This window comes from Nothobranchius furzeri, chromosome 14, assembly GCF_043380555.1.
Source record: "Nothobranchius furzeri strain GRZ-AD chromosome 14, NfurGRZ-RIMD1, whole genome shotgun sequence".
Classification (NCBI taxonomy): domain Eukaryota; kingdom Metazoa; phylum Chordata; class Actinopteri; order Cyprinodontiformes; family Nothobranchiidae; genus Nothobranchius; species Nothobranchius furzeri.
Window position 1 is genome coordinate 12,428,247 of NC_091754.1, and position 27,695 is coordinate 12,455,941.

A 27,695-nucleotide genomic window follows, 5' to 3' on the forward strand; every position below is an offset into this window, starting at 1 on the left:
ATAACTTTAAACATATTTTTTGTGCAGTGGATGAAATTACATCATGAAATTACCTCAACATGATAAATAAAAAAATACTGGTATATTGTGAATGACATGATATTGTCCACCCATAGATGGAATTTAAATGATTGTACATGAACTAAAGATGAATAAAAAAGCAATGAACCATGCAAACACATTAACCTGCTGTCTTTTTCTAATCCAGATTTATGTGTGTGTGTGTGTGTGTGTGTGTGTGTGTGTGTGTGTGTGTGTGTGTGTATGTATGTATGTAGGTGTATGTAGGTATATATGTATGTATGTATGTATGTAGGTATGTATGTATGTAGGTAGGTAGGTACGTAGGTAGGTACGTACGTAGGTACGTATGTATGTATGTATGTAGGTATATATGTATGTAGGTACGTAGGTACATATTTTGTATGAAATGTCACCTGTGGTCTGGGCTAAGCCCAAGCCCAGGTGTTCCTTAAAGCCTGGAGACGCGCTTGGGCTTGGGTTATTTGTGGAGAGGAAACATCAACGTTGCAAATCAAAATGGAGTGGTAGAGTTGTGTTGCTATTAGCCAATCAGAGGTGAGATGTCAGGAAATAAGTTTCCAAATCCTGCTGTTGTTGTCCCCCCCCCCCCCCCCCCAATTGCAGTTAGCCTGGAAAGCCACTCATAAATTATCTATTGGCCCACTTTTCTGTGCAACCAAAAGAAAACAGAGAAAGTCTGTCCTTTCTCGTGGAAAAAGGTGTCCTTTAATATTTTATCACACTCAAAAAAGCAGCAGAAAGCTTTGCATGTGAAGTAGCAGCCAAGTTAGATAAAAAGCAGGCAGAGATGGCCTAAGCAGGTGACTTTACTGCAGAGTGTCTAACAACACCGGATGTGTGCCTAAAAGGTTGAGTTCTTCTCGGAAATGTGGTTTTTTCCCAGCTGTGTTTCAATATTACTGAACAAATTTTAGCTGCAACTTGGATTTTAGCCAACAGTCATTTCAGAAAGCTAAACAAGCCGCCACTCAAAATTTTAATGAAGCAGTTCCACCAGCAGAAACTGTTTACAGATCAAAAACTGGTGTTCTGTTTGCGAATCACAATACAAAGAACATCTTGTAGCATTCCCATTAGCCAATTTTGCTATTTTATACCAGATCTTTGCATTTGGTTCGTGTCGTGGAGGAAAGAGTCAGTTTTATGGGCTTTTATTAATTAAATATTTCTGCACGGTGGCACAGTTCGTGGCAGTCTTTCCTTGTTGCAAGAAAGTTGTAGGTTCAAATCCTGGCTATAGACAATTGCATGTTCGCTCGATGCATTTGTGGTTTTATTCCAGTTTACTTCAGTTTCTTCCCAAAAGCCAAAAACATGCATGTTATATTAAAACTAGCTAGTCTGGATCTATGCTGCTAGCTGCTAAATGGGTGAACATAAACAATCACCACACTCGAGATGAGATGACAAGAAATAGGAAGAATTGCTTTGTTGCCATCATTTGGAACATAACATAGGATGTGAAGGCTCTGAGGGTGGAACTGAGGCTCGATTCACACGTAAAGATAACGTAACAATTTTAACCTGATCCACTCCGTCTGACAAACTTAAGGATGCAACTGATTACTTTAATGGCTCTAAAGATTATCTTATCAGATAATCCTACCTTGTGTGGTGTGCTAAGAGTGCTCTGGTCTACTCTAAAGAACATTGGGATTGCTCCAATCATAATTCAGAACTTTCAAACATGTTGGATTGTCTCGGTCTGATTTTGAAGGACAAACGAGCGTTGAATGTGATGTTTAACCATTCAGAAAGCCAGGTGATAGAAGAGAGCTGCGCCCCTCCTTCTGCCATGTTTGTTTACTTAGAAGTTTCACAGGCTCTTGTTGGATGTCCCGTCTGACCCGGGAAACGTTCGTGTGTGAAACTGGTTCATGTGTAGTGTGTGCTGTGTAGCTAAACACCACACACTGAAGGAAAAAAACTGGTACCCCTTTTTTTCCACTGCCACACGTGGGGCTGCAAAAATTGCCTGATTATTAAAAAATCCTGCTGTTTGATCTGGGTCATGGGAAGACTGAAAGCAGCTGTTTTTACCTTTTCTTGTGAGTTTTTGGTCCAGGCCAGTGTGCCAGAGGTTAGTGTGATGCCACTCTCCAAACATGGCCTTTGATGGAGGTGTGGTCTTCTGTGGTCCCATGGAAATCTATGACGACTGTTTAATTGTTGTAGCTTTCTAAAAACGATTGTTTACTGTGTCATCTCCAGCTGAAATGACTTTGTTTATTCATTGAACACCTACATGGTGTTCAATGAATAAATGGAGTGCAGTAGACTCATTACACAGCCCTGAGGTACACCAGAGATGACTGTGAGTAAGGAGAACTTCACTGATTGGGGTCTGTGTTTAAGAAAGTTTGTTTTTATCTGAGCACAGTTGGAGTCGTTGAAGGCTGAGCTAAAATCTACAAACAGCAGTCCAACTTTTGTTTGTGCGGAGGGCGGTGGAGATCGCATTCTCACTTGATCAGTTTGCCCTCCAGGCAAACTGATGGGGATCTAGTGCCGTGGGGAGCCAGGCCTTGGTGTGGCAGGAGATCAGTCTCTCAAAGCACCAGTGTGAGGTCAGAAGAGCCGCAGTTGTTCAGGCTTCTTGTAGGCTGGTGTTTTGGGGAAGGTTGTTATAATAGATTTTAGGTGGGCTGGGATGGTGGCTTTGGTCAGGAAGAGATGGAAGAGGTCAGTATCCGTGAGTCTACCAGCACACAATCTAGTTCCCTCCATCGTTTCTGTAGTCTCGCATGTGTTTCTTCATTATCAGCTGTGTGCTGCTCTTTCTAAACATGTTTAATACTACTAAATTGGGGGCAGCAGTAGCTCAACAGGTTGAGCGGGTTGTCCAGTAATCGGAAAGTTGCAGGTTCGATCCCGGCTCCGGACAGAGAATTCTGCTGTTGTGTCTTTGGGCAAGACACTTAACCCACCTTGCCTGCTAGCGGTGGTCGGAGAGACCGGTGGCGCCTGCTATCGGCAGCCTCGCCTCTGTCAGTGCGCTCTAGGGCAGCTGTGGCTACATTGTAGCTCATCACCATCAGTGTGTGAATGGATGAATGATACACTGTAGTGTAAAGCACTTTGGAGTCTTTACTCTGAGAGGCGCTATACAAGTGGGGGTCATTTATCATTTATTTATCAAATTGAAGCCTTCTTCTCAGATGTTACAAGCAAATGGAACTTCACTCTTTTTCCATTTTTCCTGTGCAATCACAGGTTTTAGCCCCAGGAAATGAGCATTTTGGTCTTCCCAAGAGTTGTGAAGAAGGAAACGGAAGAAAAAAAAATTATTCTTAACATAAAAATATTATTCAGGACTTAATCTGAGTCTAAGACTTTGTGTGTTACGGGAAACTTGTTAACCTACAAACTCAGCCTCTTTTGTGCTTAACACTGAAACTGGCCCATTCAGCCTCCTCAGCGGTGGAGGATGGCACCTTCTGTCCATTTCTGTGGGAGTGATAATACCCATTTAATGGGTTGATAACAGCCCCATTAGGTGAGCAAGATCAGTGAAACCTATTAGTTTTTCCTAATGATGAAGACCAGGGATTGGTAGGTGCAAGGACACATTCCTCACTATCTCGCACTTAGAAGAAAAAAATAGTACAAACTGTACAGCACTGGAAATTTGTGCAGTAAGCCCTAATAAATATTCACATAGCATAACTGATCCAGATGATTATAGTTTTAATGGATTGATCAGGAAATCTGATGCCATTGTGTTGCATTGATCCACATTTAGAAATCCAGCTCTTTGGTGCACAATTGGCTGCCATGGGGAGACAGGGATGCTGAGATCTATTTTTAGAAGCAGGGGTCTAGACCAGCTCTGCAGCTGAGCTCTGCACAGAGAGCTGGAGAGATGCTGGTGGGTGGCTTGAAGTGGTATTAGTCTGTTGGATGCGGACGTCTGTGGGCTTATCTGATTGAACTTGAGCCTTGTGTGCAAATGTTTAATGTGTGGACAATAAAATGATTGGGAAGGGGAAACGGATGGATGGATGGATGGATATTCCTATCTTTGCGTATATCGATGGCGGTACTTCTGTATCCCGGCAACTGGCGTAGAGTCAGGCTAGTTTAGCTGCACAAACTTAGAGGTCTGCTGGTGACCCCTGTAAAAGAAAGATGTGGATGGGCGTTTAATTGGGTTAGTCCATCTAAGTTGGATGGGATTTGCTGATATTGGTGTTAAAGTTTTTCATTTTTAAATTACTTTTTCAAATTTCTTCTGCTATAAAACTCAAAAACTGACATAAATTAAAACTTTCAGCAGATAGTTAACCACCTGGAAGAGTACTTGAACCCAACTTCAATAAATTACCAAGCTATGGATGAATGAGTGAATAAATGAATAAATAAATAAATAAATGAATAAATACATAAATAAATAAGTAAATAAAAGCTTTTAATGTAGTTCTGTTACCTTACAATGCTATTATTTTAATACCAATATCTTTATTTTAGTTTATCTTTATTTATATGGTATCAATACATCATATCATGGCCCATTTTTTTTATTGGTGATGATTTAATTTCATACAATACCACCTTTATTTATATAGCACTTTAAAAACACAGCCATACGGCCGACCAAAGTGCTGAACAGTCGCACAATAACAGAGATAAAAACATAAAACAGAGCAATAAATACAATCAACAAATAAGAAACAAGCCAATAAAAAAGTTCTGATAAAAACCTCACAATGGATGATAAAATAAGAGTAGTAAAAACCAAAATAACAGCTAACTGTTAAAAGCAAGGGTAAAATAGTGTGTCTTTAGTCTAGACTTAAAAACTGCCAAGGAAGATGTCAGTCGAGCTGTGACTGGAAGTTCGTTCCACATTTTAGGACCGGCAACAGAGAAAGCTCTTTGTCCGCATGATTTACTCTTTTGGTACGTTGAGGAGCAACAGGCTGGAGGACCTGAGTGTGCGACCGGGAGTATAAATCGCAAGAAGATCAGATAGGTACACGGGGGCAAGACCATGGAGGGATTTGAAAACAAAAAGCAATATTTTATATTGGACCCTGAAAGTGATGGGCAGCCAATGAAGGGATTTTAGAACCGGAGTTATGTGCTGGCGCCTGTCAGTACGTGTGAGGAATCTAGCTGCTGCGTTTTGGACGAGTTGAAGTCAAATAATTCCTGTCAAATAATTTGAATAACTGACCTTCCTATTGATTTGTTTTAAGTGAAATTAATTCTATTGTCCATTTTGCACTCTTTTATGTTTTCATCTTCCCCATTAACTATCAATCAAGCTTTATTTATAAAGCAGTTTCACACTTATTAGTGTAACGGGAAGTGCTTTACAGCGAGAAAACATACATAGGAAAGGCACATGCACAGAGTAATGGATGAAGGCTAAATGTAATATTAAGCACATAAACCACAATGGTGAGGTGGTTAAAGGGGCACTGATATTAGTTTTAGGAGCTTGTGTAGTCACGTGTCTCTGATATGTCCTCCTGCCTTTTGAGAAGCTGCAGATCAGCACTCAGTTTTATTCAATGTGCTCACAGCATCTGTAGGGATATGTAGTCTTTAAAGGTTGTCACTGCTGTAATAATTACCAAATGCTTTATTTGTGCCTCAAATGTGTAGATATTTATCCTATTAACTAATTTTCTCTATTTAAACAGATATTCTGGTACAGAGATGGCCTAAGCAGGTGACTTTACTGCATTATACTGTATTTATACATGTATTTATATATATATATATATGTATTTATTATATAGTACTGCAAGTTCAGTTTATTTCTTTCTTCGATTATTACTTTCAAATAGTTTAATTGATAAACCACACTTATAAAAAACTTAGCATTTTAAAATGCTAATTAATATTTTTGTTGTTTGATGACGTGAGCTAATTATAAAACCAGTCATATGTTGGCTAATTACTAAAGATGCTAACAATAGTGGTATGAAGGCGAGTAGGTGCATATGCTTAAGAATGATCTGGTGTTGGCTGGTTGGTTTGGGGACCCCAAAGGATGACCTGCTTAGGGTTATTTCAAGAATCAGAAAAGATGAAAACAAAAAAATAAAATAAAGAATCTTAGTTCTGGTTCACCTGGAGTAAAATAGGATAAAAATATAAATGCTGGGATTAAAATTGAAGACTTTTCTAATTGATGTACTGAATCCCTCATCTTTCATTTGTTCATGTCTTGTTGACAAATGAATGATTAAAAGAAGCTGCCTGGCTTCCTGTATCTGGAACCCTGCAGTGTTTGCGTTTGTTGACTTTCGGAAATGGTTGTGTCTGAAGGTCAGCTACATTTGATTGGTTTGCTGCAGGAGTGCTTACTGACACACAGCAATAGATGTACACAGAAGCTCTTGTTGATTATTTATGAAGCTAAAATACATTTGTGCTCAAAGGAAGTTTATCATCAGGGATGGGTGACTTTTTGCCCAAAATGAGTCGATAACTAAAGCCTAAGGCTGGAGATGCGTCACTTTCACTTTCAATTGGGAAATCTTTTCAAATTAGAACCAAAATGGGTTCAATTAGATAAAAACATGCCATCTTCTATATGTGTAACAATAAAATATTGGTCAAAGGCAAATATGTTGGTGAAACAGGGAGCATCAGCAGTGAAAAAGAGGAAATTCCAGGTGGAATTTTTCCTTTTCATTCATGGCCGATGCTTTGCCGGCATCTTTTGGGGATTTTTTTCTCTGACCCAACAAGCCCACAGAGAAGTTTTTATAATTGCACCTGATTCAACTTCCCCTCTGGTTAAAAAGGTGAGGAGTGCTTTAATGAGACACACGACTCCTCATCCTTGTCCAAAATTATTTTCTTCACCTCTCCTTGAATTGGAGACAAAGTCAGTATAGACAAAAAAAAGTCTTTACAGACAGAAATGAGTCATGGTGTTTTTTGCTTTTCAGAAGATTACAGCGTGTGCCTCGGACTTTGTGGAAATGCTTGAGTGGGTGATGTGGCACACAAGTTACACTGAAGCAAAAGCGTGAAAAACTTTGTTTTCTAATTACAAATATATTCATCTAAATGGTTTAATTTCATCTTTACTGACATTTTTGTGATAAATTAAATATTTCAAATTCTGATGTTACTGGATACATTTCGCACAGTTGTGTGTAAACTTAACTGCTTCTGTTGTCGACTCCGGTCACTGAGAAGCACCGAAACGTGTGAGGGCCTTTGGCTGGACACTGCCTCTGAAGAGACACAAAAGCGGAGTAAAAACTTCTGTGTGGACGAGTGAGTCTTTCTGTCATGGCTGCTGACTGTGTAGCTGAGGCTCGGCGGGAGAAGAGTACCCGATGTGGTGGATAAGTGCCGGTGATGGGAGACGGATAGAAAACCTGAGTGAAGCTCAGGAACATGATGTAGCTCTGCTGACGTGTTCCATTTAGCTGTGTCCCCAAAAAAAGAACATGAAGAACAAATCAAAGAGGAATTTGGTAAAAAAAGTATTCTTGAAAAAATAACACACACAGAAACTTTATCTACAAATGCTGAAGTTTTTCCTGATGGCTTCCCTGCATTAGCTCTGCCACAACTGATGCACAGAAACATTATATATATATACATATATATATATATATATATATATATATACACATATATGTATTAGTGTGTGTCTAATTAGACACACACACACACACGTGAATAAAATTGTTGGTATCTTTGGTCAATAAAAGAAAAACCCATGGTCAGAAAATTAAATTTAATCTGACAAAAGTAATAAAAATCCTACAAAATTTATCCAATGAAATTCAGACATTGCTTTTCAACAATCAACTGGATTATTAAAAAAATAAACTGACAGAACAGGCCTGGACAAAAATGATGGTACTGCTAACTTAACCTCCTGAGACCTGAATTTGTATTTGATGTGATGTAAAATAAAATTAAATAAAAAATGTTGACAGATTTACTAGGAAAAAAAACAGAAATAAAAGATATATTTTACTTGAATTCAACATCAAATGTTTCTAAACAGTTAAAAGGTCTAAATTGAAGAGAATAAAATATTCTAGTGCAAGAAGAATGTCCTCATATGTGGACACAGGATCTCATACTTTGTTGCACAACCTTTGATTACCGTAACTGTCAATTAGACTTCTGCACCTCTCAGCAGAAGATTGATTGATTGATAGACTATCAAGATAGGTAGAAAGATTTGTTTTATTTCCATTCTTTAATAGTTATCAGATTGCCTAATATGTTCCTTTTACACTGCAGAGCATTTATTCTTAACTGATGGCGCCTGCGTTTCTGATGTGCATTCCCCTGGAGCGGGTTATCCTTAGTGACACTCCACTGGGATATTTAACATGACTAATGGCAGACAGCTGCAGAGCATGCAGTGGCTCTTAGCGTGGGCGTCTGGGAGACCTGTCTTGTTGTGCCTCGTCAGGCTTTGGATTGTGACAGTTGAAGAAAATTCAATTAATTTTGGCTCAGAATCCAGTTGCAGCATGACCACAGCTTCTGCCTTATTTCTCATTGAGCTCTGACCACTTTTGGTTCTCAGTTATAATGTCTTCTCAAAGGAAAACACCTTTTTTTAAATTTTGTGCGTGCATAATTATATGTATGAAGGTATAAGGAAAAGAGAAAAATACATCTAATATTTACTGCAAGGGCCTACATAGGATTGCTGGAATTCATTCATTTTGACTCTTAAAGCTAGGGTTTGTAAACATTTTGAAGAACCTTCAAAAACGCTTGCACTGTGGTGACGCAGACGCCTCTAACAGTTTAGCACACTAACTTAGCTTGATTGCTAACTCGATCTACATTCATTGTCAGTGTGTTAACTTCAAGCTAACTGCGGAAGAGTCGTGAGGGGAACGAAAAGGGAATTATCTTTTGTGTGTTGAGCTAAGTGATTAGCATAGCGTCGGACCATTGGTTCAGCTTGTAGCGTTAGCGGAAGTGTGCTAGCATTTCAAGTGCCGGACTCCTGCCGATTTTAGATGTTTCCCTACTGAACACTGCAGATTGTAATGCAAATGAGTGATGAGCAGCTTTTGCTGAACTTGATGAAGGCTGAGGAGATGGTTAAACAGTTAGAATCGGGTTTGTCTGAGCAGGAACGTATCAGAAATGTAGCCACAGCAGTCCTTTGTTAGCCATATCCTGCTGGAAAAACCAGCATAGACCAGCATAGCTGGTAACCAGCATAGACCAGCATACGTTGTGTTTTGGTGCTGGTCTAGCTGGTCAAGCTGGTCAAGCTGGTCCATACTGGTCTAGCTGGTTTATGCTGGTCCAGCAACATCAACCAGCTAAACCAGCATGCACCAGCAAAGACCAGCAAGGAAGCCACGCTGGTCTTTGCTGGTTTTTCCAGCAGGATTGTGTGTGTGTGTGTGTGTGTGTGTGTGTGTGTGTGCACGGTATGAGGTGTGGCTTTCAGCTCCTTCCAGAAGGGGAGGGGGAGCTAGGACAGGAGCTTTAGCCATTCAAATAAAAATATCTCGTCCTCCTTTCCTCAATGACATCACACCAATTTTTATTGTTCTCAAAATCTTCTGAAACTGTTTAATATTTATTTTATTATAAGCACAAAATGTTCTACTTCAGTAAATTGACCTCATTTGTATTTTCTTTTCCTTTTCTGCAGACGGTTCGTCACGGTTTCCCTTATCAGCCCACAGCTTTGGCCTTCGACCCCGTGCAGAAGATTCTTGCCATCGGTTCAAGATCAGGTGGTGTACGAATGTATCCTTGAATTTATGACGTCTTCCAAGGTTGTCCAGAAGACGTTAATGGTATTAAAACACTACATCACTCTGTGATTAGATTACCTGACCTTTGCCCTTGTGCAGGGCCGAACTAAATAATGAAGCACAACCATAAAAAGTGATCACCTTTAAATCTTAACATGAAAAACTAATGCACTCAAATGGAACCTAGAAGAAGAAAGGCTTGTGTTTTATAAAAATATAGTCACTAACATCTACCCTCATACAAGTTGGTGGCTACATTTTCTCCTGCGGCAACGATCCTTCCTCTCCATTAGCTTCCTGCCCCCTTTACGATCCTCACCCATCCTACCCTGTCGTTTCATGTTGCTCAGATGTCGTGTTGCAAGCTCAGAAATGTCCATCTGACAGCCCGTCTCCTGAGTCACCCTTTATAAAGGACATGAGAGGATTTGTGAGTGTAGCCCAGGTAGGACATTACATCCTCATAAATACCGAGGCCTCGGAGCGTCCCTTTAGGGAACCTGAGCTGAAAGCAGCAAGTGTTAGTCGCTGCTTCAGCGTGTGGGTCTGCTCTGACAGAAACAGCAAAAAAGAGACTGCAATGGAAGCGGATGTTACAATGGGTTTTTAAAAGGGCTAAATAGAGAATGTGTGAGATCATTCAAACCTCCGTTATGTGCTTGCTTTGCTCTGATTTTTCTGCATACACCTGACTTGGAAGCAGGGCTGAAATTTCAGCTGGATGAAAGCGCTTGAGGGATTTAGCATTTGTATTGACATGCTGCACACACCCTCTTCAACTCCCATGTGGCTGTCACCGACTCTGTCTGTCTCTCTCAATTGCTCCGCCACACATACACACTCTTTTTTCAGTTTCTTAGCCTCACCCTCTAATGTCTTCTGTCTAGAGGACCTTGTTTTTCTCCTTCTTGTTCCTTTTCCCGTTTATTCTGTTCACCCTTTCTCTGTCCTTCGTTTTGGACATTCCTCCCTTTCTCTCCCAGGCTCTCCCCGACTCCTCTTCTGTCGTGGATTCATCTGGGTTTTTCTTATTTTCATTTCAGACTTTATTTTACTTTTTCCAAAATTATTTTTGATCTCCTTAGATTGAGACTCCAACATCAGGATGCCAATATTTATTGACTGAGTGGGACTTTGTTATGTGGCTCCTTTAGAGGGTAACTTTTCCCAGTGCAGCGTATGGATTTATGTGCCTGTGGGCACCAATCAGGTCTTTGTAGTAGAGTGGCTAGACTGAGGCCTTTTCTCAGTGAAAGGCAGATGATAGCCTGCTGAGAATTTGCTGAAAGGTGCTTGAATGACTCGTGCCGCCATACGGCAAAACCCTCCGACCCCATGAAAGGAAGATTGATTAATTTGGCAACAGCACAAGTGAGAGAAACATGGCCCTGGAGTTTAACAAGGTGAAAACTGCAACAAACTATAGATGCCCGCCTACTTATTTCTACACCGATTTAACTGAAAACAAAATAATAGTTTAAGGAATGTTTTGGTCTGCGAGGTCCCTCCTCAGCAAGCGGCTCCACAGTCCCTGGTTCTCTAGTATGAATGCTTTGTGAGTACATCTTTGGGGGCAAAAAACTGACGCTCCTGTTTCAGGAACCAGAAGTGAGTCAGAGGACTGGTGAGCAGCACACGGCAGGATTTGGAGTCTCATTTCTTGATATTCAAATGTCTGGCCTCTGATTGGCTAACAGTGACATTCAACTCTTGATTCCATTTGCCCTGCAATGTTGATGTTTTATCTCCACAAATAACACAAGCCTGAAGGAGTTCTGCCGTGCGGTGGAATTGCTAATGCTAAATGTTAGCTTCTACTAGCCGTGACGTTCCCATGAATTCAATGTGACGTACAATTGACAGGCTTTTCTAATATGAGCCTTTCCCCATCCGTTTTCTATCGGCAGCTTATGCAAAAAATACGGGTCGAGGAGCATTTTCACATTTAGCCTACAGTCAGTCACAGATCATATTTAAAAAAAACAAGTAAAAAGTGGTTTCTTATAGGGATGGACAATATATCAGCATCAATATCGTATCGGCTGATGTTAGTCATTTTTTAACTTAACGGTTCGATGAATAAAACCGGGCCGATATTAAAAACCAATATTTATTCCATCTCGTCTCCATTTGTTTGCCTGTTTCAGAGGGTGAGGGGGGTGATGTGTATTTGTTTAGTCATATGAATGAAATCTCAGAACTGTAAATGTGTGTGGTGTGTGTACATAATAACGTAAATTCAGCTTTAATCATTTTCATTCTATACAAAATCTGCTGATTTTAGAAACATTAATGTCAGTTTATTGGTATCGGCAAATATTGGTTATCGGCCATTACGGTGATCTTAATATCGGTATCGGTCCAAAACTTTCATATCGGTGCATCACTAGTTTCTTAGCAAATTTGTTTTATTGCCAGAACAGAACACACATTAACTTCATCACAGATAAACTTAATTAATGATAGGATGTAACTCAACTGAATGCATAAAAAGGCAGAGAGATGGTACAAAGATTTAAGCACCGCGACTCAATCAAACTCCTGTTTTCGTCTCCTACCATAGTCTAGGCTCCTCCCACTCAGTGGACACGGTGCAGTCTTTTTTAGGTCGGTGTAAAAGATTGGCACTCTAGCTGGATAACAGTTTATTTTTTTATCGGGTGTGTGCGGCTAATATGGTAAGCATGTGGCAATATTTGAACAGATCTGTCTAACAGAATGAATAAAGCTTGAAGGCCAGGTGATGGGGTGAACAAGGTCAGCGCTAAATAACAATACTAATAATCTAACAAGAAAACAGATTTAAACTGATGGCTTACTGGTAGCCTATTTGGTATGGCGTTTAAAGCGTGCCACAACCCGTGCACGCGCATTGGGTCCACAGCGCGCGTGTGAACGGGACTCGCGAGCGAAAATATACATGGCAGCGCGCGTGTGAACGGGACTCGCGAGCGGAAATATACATGGCGAGAGGTCATTTGTGCACTGAGAGGGAGCAAACTGTGTCTGTGAGCGCACAAGGATGTGCACAAGTGACAAACCTGCGTGCGCGCGTTGTCAACGAGCACACGGCAGAGGAGAACGTGCGCGCGCGGCAGCCTCTGTGCGCGCTCGGCAGCCTCTCTGCGCACTCGGTTTCTGACTCCTGCTCGCTCGGCTGTAAGGGTTTTTGGCACTCTGGAGGCGTGGCCTGTGGCAGATCTTCTCTGTCCTCTGATTGGTTAGTTCACCCCGCACTTTACCCTCTATTTATATAAAAAAGTCTGATATTCAGCAGTTGCTGGCTTAGCTCAGCTGGAAGAGTGGGTGACTCTCGGCCCAGAGGATCCAGGTTCGAGTCTGGGCAAGGAAAATGTAGTAGACATCATGTTAATTTTTCTTAATTTCAGGTATTTTACAGTTGTGACCGTTCAACTGTCATTAAACGTCCGAATGTTTGCTGGGCAGTGTTTTAAAAAGTGCACATAAGCTAGATGCATATAAATAATTTAAATGTTAATTTAATGAAATATTTCTATTTTTTTCATTACCTCACCCTTGTTTTGACAAAAACGGAACCTTGTTGGATAATATCATGGAGAAACTATTTGTTCACAGTACATGGCTCAGTGAGGATCTGTGTAAAGGAGGAGATACTCAGAAATCTGTCTGCAGATTGTTACAACCCAGACTGGAAGTGGTGGGCTGTAATAAGAAAGGAGACCAAACAGAGGAGTGGGGGTTCAACAACTGATTTATTTAACAAAAGTAAGGATTTACTAAAGCAAGTTAGTGAACAGAAAATGGCCAGTGAGGACTCTCCACCACACAGGAGAGACCCAGTGAAAGCAGAAAAACAGTAGGCTTTGTAGGCAGCACCACACCCTGAGCCCAGGTGCCTCCAAGGCTGCTTAACCAGCTGCCTACAGCAGAAGAAAAACACAATTAAACACAAATGAAAACCCAATGAGATGGTGGGGGCATCACAACACGTTCAGGACTACCCAAACACCAGTAATTCTTGACTGCACTGATCTGCTTTAGTAAATCCTTACTTTGGTTAAATAAATCAGTTGTTGAACCCCCACTCCTCTGTTTGGTCTCCTTTCTTATTACAGCCCACCACTTCCAGTCTGGGTTGCAACAATCTGCAGACAGATTTCTGAGTATCTCCTCCTTTATACAGATCCTCACTGAGCCAAGTACTGTGAACAAATAGTTTCTCCGTGATATTATCCAGCAAGGTCTTGTTTTTGTCAAAACAAGGGTGAGGTAATGAAAAAATAGAAATATTTCAATAAATTAACATTAAAATTATTTATATGCATAATAAAAAAAAACATGTTTTGAAATATATAAAGTGCACCAAACTTGACTCAGTCCATTCAACAATTCTAAATGGACAATTATGTAACTCATCAATTAATTATTTGAAAGGATAATTTGTCAATTAAATGCTGAAAAAAATAAACAATACATTAATGAGGCGAGAACTTTTTAAACTTGAACATACCTACACCCACAAGTCTATTTTTACCTGGTTTAAACCATCTAGCTTATGTGCACTTTTTAAAACACTGCCCAGCAAACATTCGGACATTTAATGACAGTTGAACGGTCACAACTGTAAAATAATATCACAGGAATTAGGAAAGAATAATATGACATCAACTCAATGTTACTTGGCCGGACTCAAACCTGGATCCTCCAGAGTGAGAGTCACCCGCTCTCCCAGCTGAGCTATGACAGCAACTGCTGAATCTCAGATTTTTTTTATATAGATAGCTAGAGAGTAAAGTGCGGGGTAAACTAACCAATCAGAGGACAGGGAAGATCTGCCACAGGCCACGCCTCCAGAGTGCCAAAACTCCTCACAGCCGAGCGAGCGGAATTAGGAACCAAGCGCGCAGAGGCTGCCGAGCGCGCAGAGAGGCTGCCGCGCGCGCACGTTTTCCTCTGCCGTGTGCTTGTTGGCAACGCGCGCACGCAGGTTTGTCACTTGTGCACATCCTTGTGCGCTCACAGACACAGTTTGCTCCCTCTCAGTGCACAAATGACCTCTCGCCATGTATATTTTCGCTCGCGAGTCCCGTTCACGCGCGCGCTGCCATGTATATTTTCGCTCGCGAGTCCCGTTCACACGCGCGCTGTGGACCCAATGCGCGTGCACGGGTTGTGACACGGGTCTGACGCGATAATTTGGACTGCACCTATCACACGAGCCCTGAATTCAGACCTTCGAGCTTGGAAGTCAGTTTTTTTTTTATGCTGAGAATTAGGGATGCTCCGATCAGGTTTTAATCTGCCGATCACCGATACCGATCAGCCAAGAGGCCGATCGGCCGATTACCGATACCAATTACATAGATTGGCTGTAAATTGTTCATTTAGCTATGGTGAGTTCTAATGCATGTGTTACATATTAATTCAGAAAAAACATGGTTTTACTTCACTTCAAATTATGTAATATCAGTAACAATTTATAAGAAATTGAAAACATTAAGGCTCTCTTTAGGCTACAAATAGTGCAAAAAAAGTCAATATCTCACATCACCGCCTAAATCAAATTAAGTAACCAAGGATACATTCAGATACATCCAGTGAGATGTTAAGCTCAGCATTGACACAGGACTGACATCTGAGCTCCAAATGTCACTTGTGAAACTCACAGAGGATGAGACGCTTTCTTTAAGGAGTCCCTCGATGAAAGAATACACTGTGTGGTGGAGCTCTGGAAGGGCTACGTCGGCGAAATATTTACGTCCCCGTAGCATGTAGCGAGGTTCCAAGTGGGTTAGTAGTCGGCGGAATCCGGCATCTTCCACAACTGAAAAAGGCTGGTCGTCTAGTCCAATAAACTCGATGATTTTACGGGTAATTTGCTTGGCCTTTTGACTGTCACGCTCATATGGGCGAGTGTTTCCAAGCGTCTGCTGCGTTAGCTGCCGTCTGACTGTGGCTGCATTAGCAGGCTTCTTTTCATTGTCTGCGGTGAGCCTCAAAAACTCACCATGCTCCGCCAAGTGTTTAGTCTTTAAATGTCGGATCAAATTCGTTGTGTTGAATTTTTTTGAAGTGCTTCCTCCGCGGGGTATGTTTTCTTTGCAAGTGTTGCAAGACGCAAACTTAATATCACTCTCGCACACCGAAAAGAAGTTCCACACGGCAGACATGTTTGTCTTTGCGGGTTTGCCGCCACGCGCATGCGCACTAAGTGGGGAGAAGCGAAAGGGTGAACTACCGGCCGGGAAGAGTAAGCGCCAGTGCCAGATCGGAAATGAAAGGCAGTGATCGGCGATCACAGATCACACACTTTTGCTGGAAAATCGGCCGATAATTATCTGTGGCCGATCAATCGGAGCACCCCTACTGAGAATGTTATTTAATGGTCAACTTATCTCAAAATTTTAAAACATGTGCAGCGGTGGCTGGTAAGAATGAATGCCTTGTAAGTTGTACTTTGAGGGGAAAAATAAGCTCTGGTGCGCCTGAGGACAAGTCAGCTGGAGAAGAGAGCGGCAGAACACGACAGCCAATCAGAGACGAGATGTCCAAATATCAGGGAATAAGACTCCAAATCCTAACAGCAATGAGACTCTATCAATGACTCCAAAGTCACTGCAAAACATGAAGGGGTTCTGTCATGTTGTGGAGTTGCTAATGCTAATGGTTAGCTTCTATAATTGAGACGTTCTCTGCTGTTTCCTGAACACTAAACCGACAGCCTTCCCCGTCGTCAGTCAAGGTGGGTGAGTCCATGAAGGTTAAGTGACAGTGTGACGTAGATCTGTCAGGTGTTTCTAATACTAGAGTCTCACCATCTATTCTCTATCAGAAGCTAAAGCAGGAGGTAGGCGTAGGAGACTATTTTCATGTTCAGCCTGCATGAAAACCTCAGTGACTGATTATAATCAGAAATAAAATCTTAAAAAAAGTTTTTCTTCAGTGAAGTTGACCCTCAAAAGAAACTTGAAACTTTGTGCATCTCAGCGAGTGCTTTTCTGAGAATTCTCAAAGTTCCCAACTCTGTGGGATTATCATTAACTTTCGCTATTTGGGTCCATCTTGGCCTCATCTACACTGGGGTTTTGAGCAAAGATGGTGCTATTATCTTTATAATACAACTCTTACCTCAGTGACGAATTGCCCGTATGCTGCATATGCTGCAATTGCTAGAAAGATCTCAAGTCTGAATTACTCATGAATGCGATACTTTTATATATTTGACATCTTTACCTTGAACAGCTGAGTCACTCAGAGAAAGACTGGCCCTGCTCTGGTGAATAGTGCATAGCAACAATGTCATCAGGGTTGGTGCAGTGGGTTGGCAACAAGGCTCTCTGCAGTGGCGCCCTCAGGCACTCCTCCCTCTGCTAGGGGCGCAACTTCAAACATATGCTGAGATTTAGTTTATTGAGAATAAAGAGAAGAGGCTTGCAAGAGTGTGAAGCCATGTGTTTCTCTTGCACGTAAAAACCTCCGTATCGGCTTGCTGAGTGTGCATCCTTTTGCTGTCTACCTGCGTCAGTATGGTGTGTCTCTGTTTAGAAGTGTAAAACACGCCTGAATGCACATGCGCTCACCTCCAAACAGGCATGTTTGTGAGTCGGCGCAGAAAAAGTAAATGCAGTTTCAATAAGGGGTTCTAGTAATAGAATTGCCCGAGGTCTGATAGACCGTCACTTCTCGTAACGGTCAATGAGATGAGAAAAACAAAAAAAGATCAGAGGAGGGAAAACAAAGCTGACGGAGATACGGGGATGGAAACGTAGATAAACTAAAGGGAAGTGGAAAGCACTGAGAGGTTTTCTGATATCCAAAGTGTGTTCATATCGCAGAGGTCTGATGACATTGAACTATTTGACACTCCAGTACAGATTCTGTGAGCTGGATCCGGTTGAAAGTGTCACAAGTGCTTGGTGGCAATTTGATATTATTGGTAATCGATGCTCACTGAAATTGATTGTATTCTCATATAGTAATGAAGGATCGATTTGGTGTTTTTGATGTCTTTTCTAACTGAATTAATGCAATTGTTTAAGCATTATAACCTAAATGAAAGGAAAATGCACAACCCTGTATTGATTTAGCTAATATTACTAGTTACCAATTACTAATATAAATCGATGTTAATAAATGGTTTCAATATTGTTTGTTTTTTCGGAGGATATTTAATGACAACTTCAGAAATCCGTTCCTGTCTCTGGGTACTCATAGTTAGAAATAACATTACTTGCAATAGAATTTGATTGATTTGGGTTCACTGCAGGACTTAAAAATAATTAATTGGAGCAATTCATTATTTCTGCCCCTAGATGGTGGCCTCTCACAAAAAACTGTCTCCTGGCTATTAAATAATTATGCAACTAACCATGAATTTTGATTAGGGATGCTCGATATGGGCTTTTTTCACCTATATATCAATATTGTTGACTCTTAATTTTAACATTTTACTTTCTTTGACAATGAATGTGCTACTACTAGTTTACCTACTGAATTAATTATGGACTCACTAAGATAAAGACAAAGTTTATCTTTTACTAAATAGAATACTTACTGAGAAATCACAATGTAGCCACAGAAACACTACTTAGTATACATGGTGTGTGTGTGTGTGTGTGTGTGTGTGCGTGTGTGTGTGTGTGCGCGCGCGTGTGTGTGTGTGTGTATGTGTGTGTGTGTGCGCGCTCTGTCTCCTCGATCCCCAGTGAGTCATGGTGGATGGCTGCTTCCTCTCTTCCTCTTGCTTCCTCTGGAGGTTTCTTCCTGTTAAAAGGGAGTTTTCCTCTCCACTGTCACTGCATGCTTGCTTAGTATGAGGATTGCTGTAAAGACTCTGACACTAGTCAGTGACTCGATGCAACCTGCTGGGTTAGGCTTAATGAACTGACCTGTATTGGGTTGTTTACTGTGTGAAGTGAGACAACTCTTGTCGGGATTTGGTGCTATACAAATAAACTTGAATTGAATTGAAATTAAATTAATTTCCTAAACCAATATATGCTGTCTCCCTCTCATTAAAAAAACCTACTACCGGTACTTTTATTTAAGGTAGTATTAGGAAAAGTGCCATTTTTATCTTGTTTCCAACAGCAGCTGAATTTCATTCTCCTTCTAAGATGTGTGCGCATTCGTTAGTAATGTGCTTTTTTTCTACATATTGCCATTACGGTGATAAACATTTAAAAAGATCTTCAGATAACAAAAGCAAGTCTTAGGAGATGATTCTTGTTTTCGTTTTAGCTGTTGTTGGCTGGCTAGCTACATGTAGCTACGTCCTTTGAGGACAGCACTCACACAGTTCCAATTTCTACTTCGCAAGTTGTGACAAATAGGCTAAAATATGTCAAAAATCTAAAAGTTAACCCATAAAACACCCATAAATTATGTTTTCATCATTGTTGCATCATACCATTGACTATCCAGCCTGCAAGCATAATGAATATTTAGCATCTTGTATCCCAATTTGGCCACTTTCATAATTACATTCTGTCTAAGTTGTCATTTCCTCCAAATGTTGTCTATTTTTCAACCTTTTATTGCCACTGTTGCAACAAAATATGCTTCCAAAAATAGAGTGCATACAGATGCATGATCATATCAGCTGCTAAGTATTTCATTTCTTCAAGACAACACAGAGCTGTCAAAGCAACACAGAGCTGTTGACTACAAACATGCAAACTTGTTTTATGTTGTACTAATTCATGTTATCGTCTCACCTTCCTGCTCCTCTATCACACCTGGTTTCAGGCTGTAATTACCACACTTGCAGGTTTTGTTTTTACTTATTTTTCAGCACGTACAACCTCTGTTGCTTGACTTGGTTTTCCATCTAGTATAGCACCTGCCTATGCAGTGTTTTTATCTTCTGGAGATTACTCGGATCTGTTGCCTCGCTCCCGCCTCCTGGAAGTAAACCTGCATTCGGGTCCACTTCCCTTGTCTGTGTGACAGTTGTTAAAATTTAACAAAGTGCTGTGTCTTAATACATGAACAGAAACACTCTCACCCTAAAACCGTTACAGGTTACATGACAACCGTGAAGTGTGGAACAAAGAAACTGTTTCCTTGCTGCAGCCAACTACGGTTTCTCGCCCAAGCTCTAGCAGTTAAAACAAATGCTATGGTACGCTGTGAAGCACGTTTATTATTATTTACTTGCAATAACATTGGATAGAAGTGTTTTTATTCTAGTTTCTAGTTATATGCGTTGAAATCAATTTACTGTTGGATATTGTAATATTCAAACCAAGGATATCTGATATGAATAGCATTGTAATGTTGTATTGGTAATACCTGGTATTGGTTTCCACTCTTTTAACCCTCTGGAGTTGATCCACACTCCGGCGCGTGATGACGCGCTGGTCGCATTACTTCTGTTATTATTCAACCAGGAAACCAGTTGGCTTCATGGTTCCAGCTTGTTTCAACAAAGGGTGCCTCAAAATATATAACAGTTGTGATTTAACATGCTTATCCAAGTAAAAGTAAGACTGAAAACCAGTGGCGGCTTGTAAAAATTTTTTTTGGTGGGGCTGTGCTATTTTTTTTTTAAACAAACTTGTGCTTTCTGAGCTTTGTGCACAACTTCACTATTTCCTGAATTAAGCACAGCTCTTTCATTTCCTGTCTTACATTATTGGACAAAGGGATTAATCCACGTGTGTCTGACTATTGGCACACTACCTTGCGGACCAAGGCTGAAAAATACTGCATTAAATTGCACATAAAATAACATGACCATAAATGGTCCACATCCACATTACTGTTTGTGAAACTAACTTACTGGAGAATTTCATCACAATAATATTAAAATAAAAAATGGTCTTAGGTGAAGGGTGAGACAAAGAACGGTTCGAAGGATCTTTCATGGCGGTGAAAACGAAGAGTCGGAGTACCCAGCCCGGAGGGTTACCGGGGTCCCACCCTGGAGCCAGGCCTGGGGTTGGGGCCCGTGAGCGAGCGCCTGGTGGCCGGGCTTTCGCCCATGGGGCCCGGCCGGGCCCAGCCCGAACCGGATACATGGGCTCGTCCAACTGTGGACCCACCACCCGCAGGAGGAACATGAAGGGTCCGGTGCAATGTGAATCGGGTGGCAGACCAAGGCGGGAGCCTTGGCGGTCCAATCCCCGGAAAAAGAAAACTAGTTTTTGGGACATGGAACGTCACCTCGCTGGCGGGGAAGGAGCCGGAGCTTGTGGCAGAGGTTGAGCGGTACCGGCTAGATATAGTCGGACTCACCTCGACACATTGCATTGGCTCTGGAACCCGAGACCTGGAGAGGGGTTGGACACTCTACTTTGCTGGAGTTGCTCCGGGTGAGAGGCGGAGGGCTGGGGTTGGCTTTTTGTTAGCCCCGAGACTCTCTGCCTATGTGTTGGGGTTTACCCCGGGGGACAAGAGGGTAGCTTCCTTGCGCCTTCGGGTCGGGGAACGGGTCCTGACTGTTGTTTGTGCTTATGGGCCAAATATCAGTTCAGAGTACCCACCCTTTTTGGAGTCCCTGGGACGAGTGCTAGATAGTGCTCCATCAGGGGACTCCATTGTCCTGCTGGGGGACTTCAATGCTCACGTGGGCAATGACAGCTTGACCTGGAGGGGTGTGATTGGGAGGAACGGCCCACCTGATCAGAACTCGAGCGGTGTTTTGTTATTGGACTTCTGTGCAAGCCGCAGTTTGGCCATAACGAACACCATGTTCGAACATAAGGATGCCCACCGGTACACTTGGTACCAGGGCAGCCTAGGTCACAGGTCGATGATAGATTTTGTAGTCGTATCATCTGACCTGCGGCCGTATGTTTTGGACACCCGAGTGAAGAGAGGGGCGGAGCTGTCAACTGATCACCACCTGGTGGTGAGTTGGATCAGATGGCAAGGGAACATGCCGCGTAGACCTGGCAGACCCAAACGCATAGTGAGGGTCTGCTGGGAACGCCTGGCAGAAGAACCTGTCAAGACGGTCTTCAACTCCCACCTCCGGCAGAGCTTTGACCACGTCCCGAGAGCAGTGGGGGACATTGAGTCCGAGTGGGCCTTGTTCCACTCTGCGATTGTCGAGGCGGCTGTTGCTAGCTGTGGTCGTAAGGTGGCCGGTGCCAGTCGTGGTGGCAACCCCCGTACCCGCTGGTGGACACCAGAGGTTCGGGGAGCCGTCAGGCTGAAGAAGGAGGCCTACAGGGCGTGGCTGGTCTGTGGGTCTCCGGAGGCAGCAGACAGGTACCGGATAGCCAAGCGGGGTGCAGCAGTGGCAGTTGCCGAGGCAAAATCTCGGGCGTGGGAGGAGTTTGGTGAGGCCATGGAGAAAGACTATCGATCGGCTCCAAAGAGGTTCTGGCAAACTGTCCGGCGCCTCAGGAGAGGAAGGCAGCAACTCGCTCACACTGTTTACAGTGGGGATGGGGAGCTGCTGACGTCAACTGAGGCTATAGTCGGACGGTGGAAGGAATACTTTGAGGAGCTCCTCAATCCCACCAATGCGCATTCCGAGGAGGAACCAGAGCTGGGAGGCCTGGGGATGGACTGTCCAATCTCGGGGGCAGAAGTTGCTGAGGTAGTCAAACAACTACACAGCGGCGGAGCCCCGGGGGCGGATGAGGTTCGTCCTGGGTATCTCAAGGCTATGGATGTTGTAGGGCTGTCATGGTTGACACGTCTCTACAACATTGCGTGGTCATCGGGGGCAGTTCCTAGGGAGTGGCAGACCGGGGTGTACAGTTTACCTCTCTCCTCCTCCTGCTGGCTTATCTTTACGTCGGGCTGATCTGGTCCAAGCTCTTTGACATTACGTTTTTCCACCATAGTTCTCTCGAACGGATACTGGAGAAGAGACCGAACTGAATTCAGTGGCTGCTGAGATCCGGTATCCATGCTGCTGCTGGTTGTAGGCGCACTGGCGTCCATGTCTATTATGTCTGCGTCACGACCAAAAACGTGCTGGAGTCGAGAATCTCCGAGTTCTACCGAGCACTAACGAAAGCCTTTGGCGGTAGCTCTATCGCCCATCATGCTTCTGAAACAACGTCGACGCTGATTGGATACATTCCCATTCCTACCCTTTGATTTTCTCGTCAGCAATTGGACGACTGGTCTCGTCCCGTTTGGGCAATTGAAACACAGCCCACAGCCTCCACCGCTCGCAGAGCTCGGCAGAGACCGGCAGAGACCAATATAGAAATATATATATATATGATTTATTTTTGTTACAAAACACACAATTAACTTAGAATATGTGATTATTGTTAATTTTATTTATTTATTTTTAAATAAAAATTAAAAACACTGGAAACTGGGAGGGCGGTGCCCTATTGCCCTCTACTGGCCAGCCGCCACTGCTGAAAACTCTTTAAATTTTCAATATACCAGATAATCACCCATACAAAAAGGCAGAAATCTGTCATGAATCCAAAAATACATACATCTTCGGTTCCTTCAACAGAAAGCTGGGAAAGGCCTATTGCATTCCACCTTTTTCAGTAATCCAAAATATGTCCAACCTGCTGTGTCCCATCTGGACATGGAGCCCCCTGCTTCGATCTCATTTCTGGAAAAATCTTATCAATCGCGTTGAAAGACCAGTTGACCAGATCCATATTTTAGTGGTTTCCAGATTTCAATAAAGGGGAAGTGCTGTGGAGCCAGACTGGACAAAGAGCCTTGGAGAGATGAGGGAGGAGGGGAAAAAAAGCATCTGAACACTCCAAGAGGCGGAAGAAAAAGTCTTATAAGATGAAATAATATAAAATATCTAAAAATGAGGCAAATTTACTTTTTTGCAGTGTTGTCTTCTACCCCTATTTTCTACATTAGCAGGTAGAAAGTTGTCAGGGAAAACTTTGGATTAGAAAAGCCAGTCAATTCTATGTCACAATGGCCACATTTACACGTGCCAAATTTCCCCAATCCGATTCAAATCTTAGTTGATCGGAAATCCCGGATCTCTGTTTACATGGACACCGACTGAAACGATCTGATCATGTCGTGAGTTTATATGCACCAAGTATCCAATCAGGTTAAATAGGTTGTGCATGCGCAGAGTTATATTGTAAGCAAACATCATGAAACGAAATGAAATAAGTAAAAACAGAAAAATCAATTCTTCCTGCTTTCCTGATTAATTTAATCCAATTTAATGTTTTTATTTTGCTCATCGAAGTTACGTTTTCTTCAGTGAATAACTGCAGATATATGCTTTGCTGCGTTTATTGTTGACAATATTTAAATAAGGGAGGGTTGGAGGTTAGGTTCAAACTCAATAACAACGTTAACGTGCTTTTACACAGTCGGCCAGAGTATTTAACGGAGGATGTTTTTCTTCTCAACGTCAGCCTCCTTAAACTCAAACCAGGTCTGGATAACCGATGTTACCCTGTCATCTTTACGAGCACGTCTCCATCCACCTGCTGCAGAAACAGCTGCTGCATTCACAGAAACGGGGATCCGTGCTGCAAACCCGAAATGAGTCTGAGCGTTTCCAGTAGAGACTTGAACACGTTTGTCGAATGAATTGTGCAATAATCCGATTTTTTTTTTCATGTATACAAAATGCAGTTCTGGATTAGATATTACTGAAATGAGGACGGCTTCCCATCAAATTTAAAAGCCGGCGCTCGTTAATTAGCCCATCCTTTTTGATGTCAGATAGTCCAAATGACGTCAGGGAGGCTCGCTAGCTGCTGCACACGTGCGCAGTGGGTGTTATTTTACTCCAACAATGCGAATGGCTGTGTACATGCACATCAATCAGAATGATGATTGGACAAAACCACTCTCAATTGGATTGAAACATCATTCTGATCAGGCCGAATCGGATCAGAATATTGCGATCGACATGTTAACATGCAGACTTTTTTTTTTATCAGATTGGCCGTTTAATCTGATTAACTGTGCCCATGTAAACATGTCTATTGAAAGATAGGATTAATGGACTCACCCATCTCAGCTTGCCACAGGGAAGGCTGCTGTTGGTTTAGCGTCCAGAAGAAAACGGGGCACGTCTTGTCTTGTAGAAGCTAACAATTAGCATTAGCAACTCCACAACATGGCTGAACTCCTTCAGACTTGTGTCATTCATGGAGATAAAACGTGTTGCTGTTAATCAATCAGAGGCGAGATGTCAGAATATCAGGAAATAAGACTCAAAATCCTGCTGTTCCCGAAACAAGGCATTTGTTTACAGTTGATCCACGGCAGATGTATAGAAAAAACAAGTTGGACTATATCAGATGTCAGTAACATAGCCTATATCAAGTCCCTGACTCACACCCTGCTTTAATGTAAAACGGTTTGTCAAAGGAAGAAAAAGCGTTTACTGATTTCTCCCAAGCATTTCAGCCACAGCCTCATAACTTGTGCTACTTTCTATTTCATGTTCTACTATAATCCAGACTCTTCATTTCCCTCCTCATGTAATCATTTTAGAGGAAGTTTTTAGTACTCGGTTAAAAAATAAATCTAAAGCATCCATTTTATGTCTACTTAAAAAAAGCTATTGGTATTTCTTTTTACTGCCACTAGAGTCCTTATTCTTGACATTTCCTTTATCAAAATGTGATAATTACACAATCATTTCAAAATAGAAGGAAGGTCAGTAGGCCTTCATCTTCTATTTGTGACTTTAATCACACTCTAGCCCAGACATACACATGTGCTCTTTCTCATTATCACCCTTCTTTCTGTCTTCTCTCAGTAGCATTTTGCTCCACCTTTCTTCCACTCTCGTACAGGTGATGAGTCAAGGAAAGAAAGGTCAGCTGACTATTAATATCACTTAGTTCACTTCAGGATACAGCAATGGTACACATCTAAACTCCAGTGAATGTATGCTAAATTACACAATGCAACATGTCCTTATCATAATTTGAGTTTTCAATCCTTTCTAGGAAAAACCGTTCCCTAATTACTTTAACTTACAGAGTTAAAGTAACCCTGCAGTTTACTGCCCCTCCACCCTATTGGTTGAAAGTGGAATTACAACAGTTGTAAACAACCCTGCTGTAGCTAGCACTAACAACCAGCTAACACATGAGCCAACTAATGCTAATATGCACCACAAAGTAAAAAGATCCTCACGTTGGACAATAAAAATATTACTTGCAATTCCAGCAGCAACAAAGCCAGGTCACCATCAGGCCCTGATTTTGTAGCCTCATTTTGCTGCCTCTAACTAGCGCCAATGTTCACTATGGTTTTAGCTCTCTGCTTCACCTCCATTACTCAGTACTCCGCCATGATGCCAACAGAAAAGGCAAACTTCATCTTTTTCTTCCTCTTCTGCTTTTTATTTACAAAATGAAAATGCTAACTGTTAGCATAACAGCTCCACAAAACTGTTGAGTACAGTTTATAGTCAGAGGGCGGCAAAGTGGTGTCAAATATGAAATGGTTAAGTTTCTAACTCAAAAAGATCAACAACAAAGCTCTGGCTTAGAGTTTAACAAACTATCTAGTCTAACTTTAATGCACAAACACAAAGCTGTGAACTATTCTGCACAAATCGATTAGATTAGGACGCTTTAGTTGATTAGGTCTATATTCAGGACTTGCCTCATATTTTCAGAATTTCTTATGTAATCATCTATCCAATTATGTGAAAAATGCATCCATTTCAAAGCCAGGTCTGGAAAGAACGGGATGCAGATCTGATCCCTTTATCATTAGTGTCTAATTTTGACAAATTATATACATAAAGTCATCGCCACGTTTTGGCCTAAGGTGCTGTGATTAAACATCTAATTTAAAAATACTGGAGGAAACAGACTGCGACACATCAGGTTCATGAATCTAGTGAACACACACACACACCAGCACATGCACACACACCAGCTATTCGAGCCATAGAAACAGACATGGCAAATGGAGAATTGTGTTTTATAAGATTGCACGGCACAGTTGTAGAAGAGAGTGTAAAGTGCTGTATCTAATATTGCAGCATCGCTTTTGCTGGTCATTGCTGACTGATTAGCTCTTGTCTTCCATCACTAATATTTGATATAACTGTCTGAAACTTCCACAGCTGTACTGCGGCTGAATGTGACACGGATCAGATGTTTGCCATGTTGGAAAAGTAGGGAAAGTTGCCAAACGTATGAAAGCTGGAGGAACAAAAGTGCCCAACTGACAATTTCTGCTATAAATAGAAGATTTTTATTATACTAAGCAGATGAATCAAGCTTGTGGGCTGACCTTTGTCTTCATATATTATATGAATCTGAATCTGAGCCTTTTCTGTAGAAAGGTCACCATAAGCTTCAATGATTATTGTGCACATTTATGCGAGACAATGGTGAATCCATTGACCTGGGCTGTGGATTGCATTCATTTGTTTCCATTATTAACTGCAATGCAATTGAATTGATGCATTTTTCAGTGTAACACTAAACATCATAAAACAGTGTGTCTCTTTGTTCCTAGGATTTGGCATTTCCAGACTCATTTGCTCTGTGATGGCCGGGTTTGGGAATGTTTGCATAATGAAATTGGGCGTGACCAAATCACAAAATGAAATGTTCACGTAAACCGAGACGTGAATGAAAGTGAATGGAAAAAATGAGCCCATAAATATTTAGTTTGTGCAGCAGAGAAGATGGATTTGGCTGCTTCGAATCTTCAAGTGCCTATTAATACCCAATAAACAATTATGTGCATTTATGCTGAACTGAGCATACACAAGCTATTCAAGGCTAAGCAAAACCACTCTCTTTCAAACACTATTTCAGTCTTCAAAATCTTTTTTTTTTCCTTGTTGAATAATGCATTAACTCCCGCTCCCTTCTGCCCTGTTACATGTTGTGTTTTGGTACAGACTGAACGATGAAATTGGACGTTGGACTTTATCTTTGCATCGTCTTCACATGTATTTTCTATTCTAACAAGCAACATCAGAACATCTTTGTCCGTATTTGGCGCACATAAGTCTGTACATTTCGCTTTAATGTTCCATTTGCACCA

At 41.7% G+C, this 27,695-nt stretch overlaps 1 protein-coding gene across 22 annotated transcripts in view; it reads left to right on the forward strand.

The window, feature by feature from the left end:
- The window catches only part of stxbp5l (syntaxin binding protein 5L), a 210,037-nt gene that overhangs the window by 27,944 nt on the left and 154,398 nt on the right, over positions 1–27,695 (forward strand). For all 22 annotated transcript variants that reach the window (XM_015966780.3, XM_015966783.3, XM_015966784.3 and 19 more), the window contains exon 2: positions 9,662–9,759. In XM_015966780.3, the coding sequence (XP_015822266.1) occupies positions 9,662–9,759 (98 nt within the window). The remainder of the gene's footprint in view (positions 1–9,661; positions 9,760–27,695) is intronic.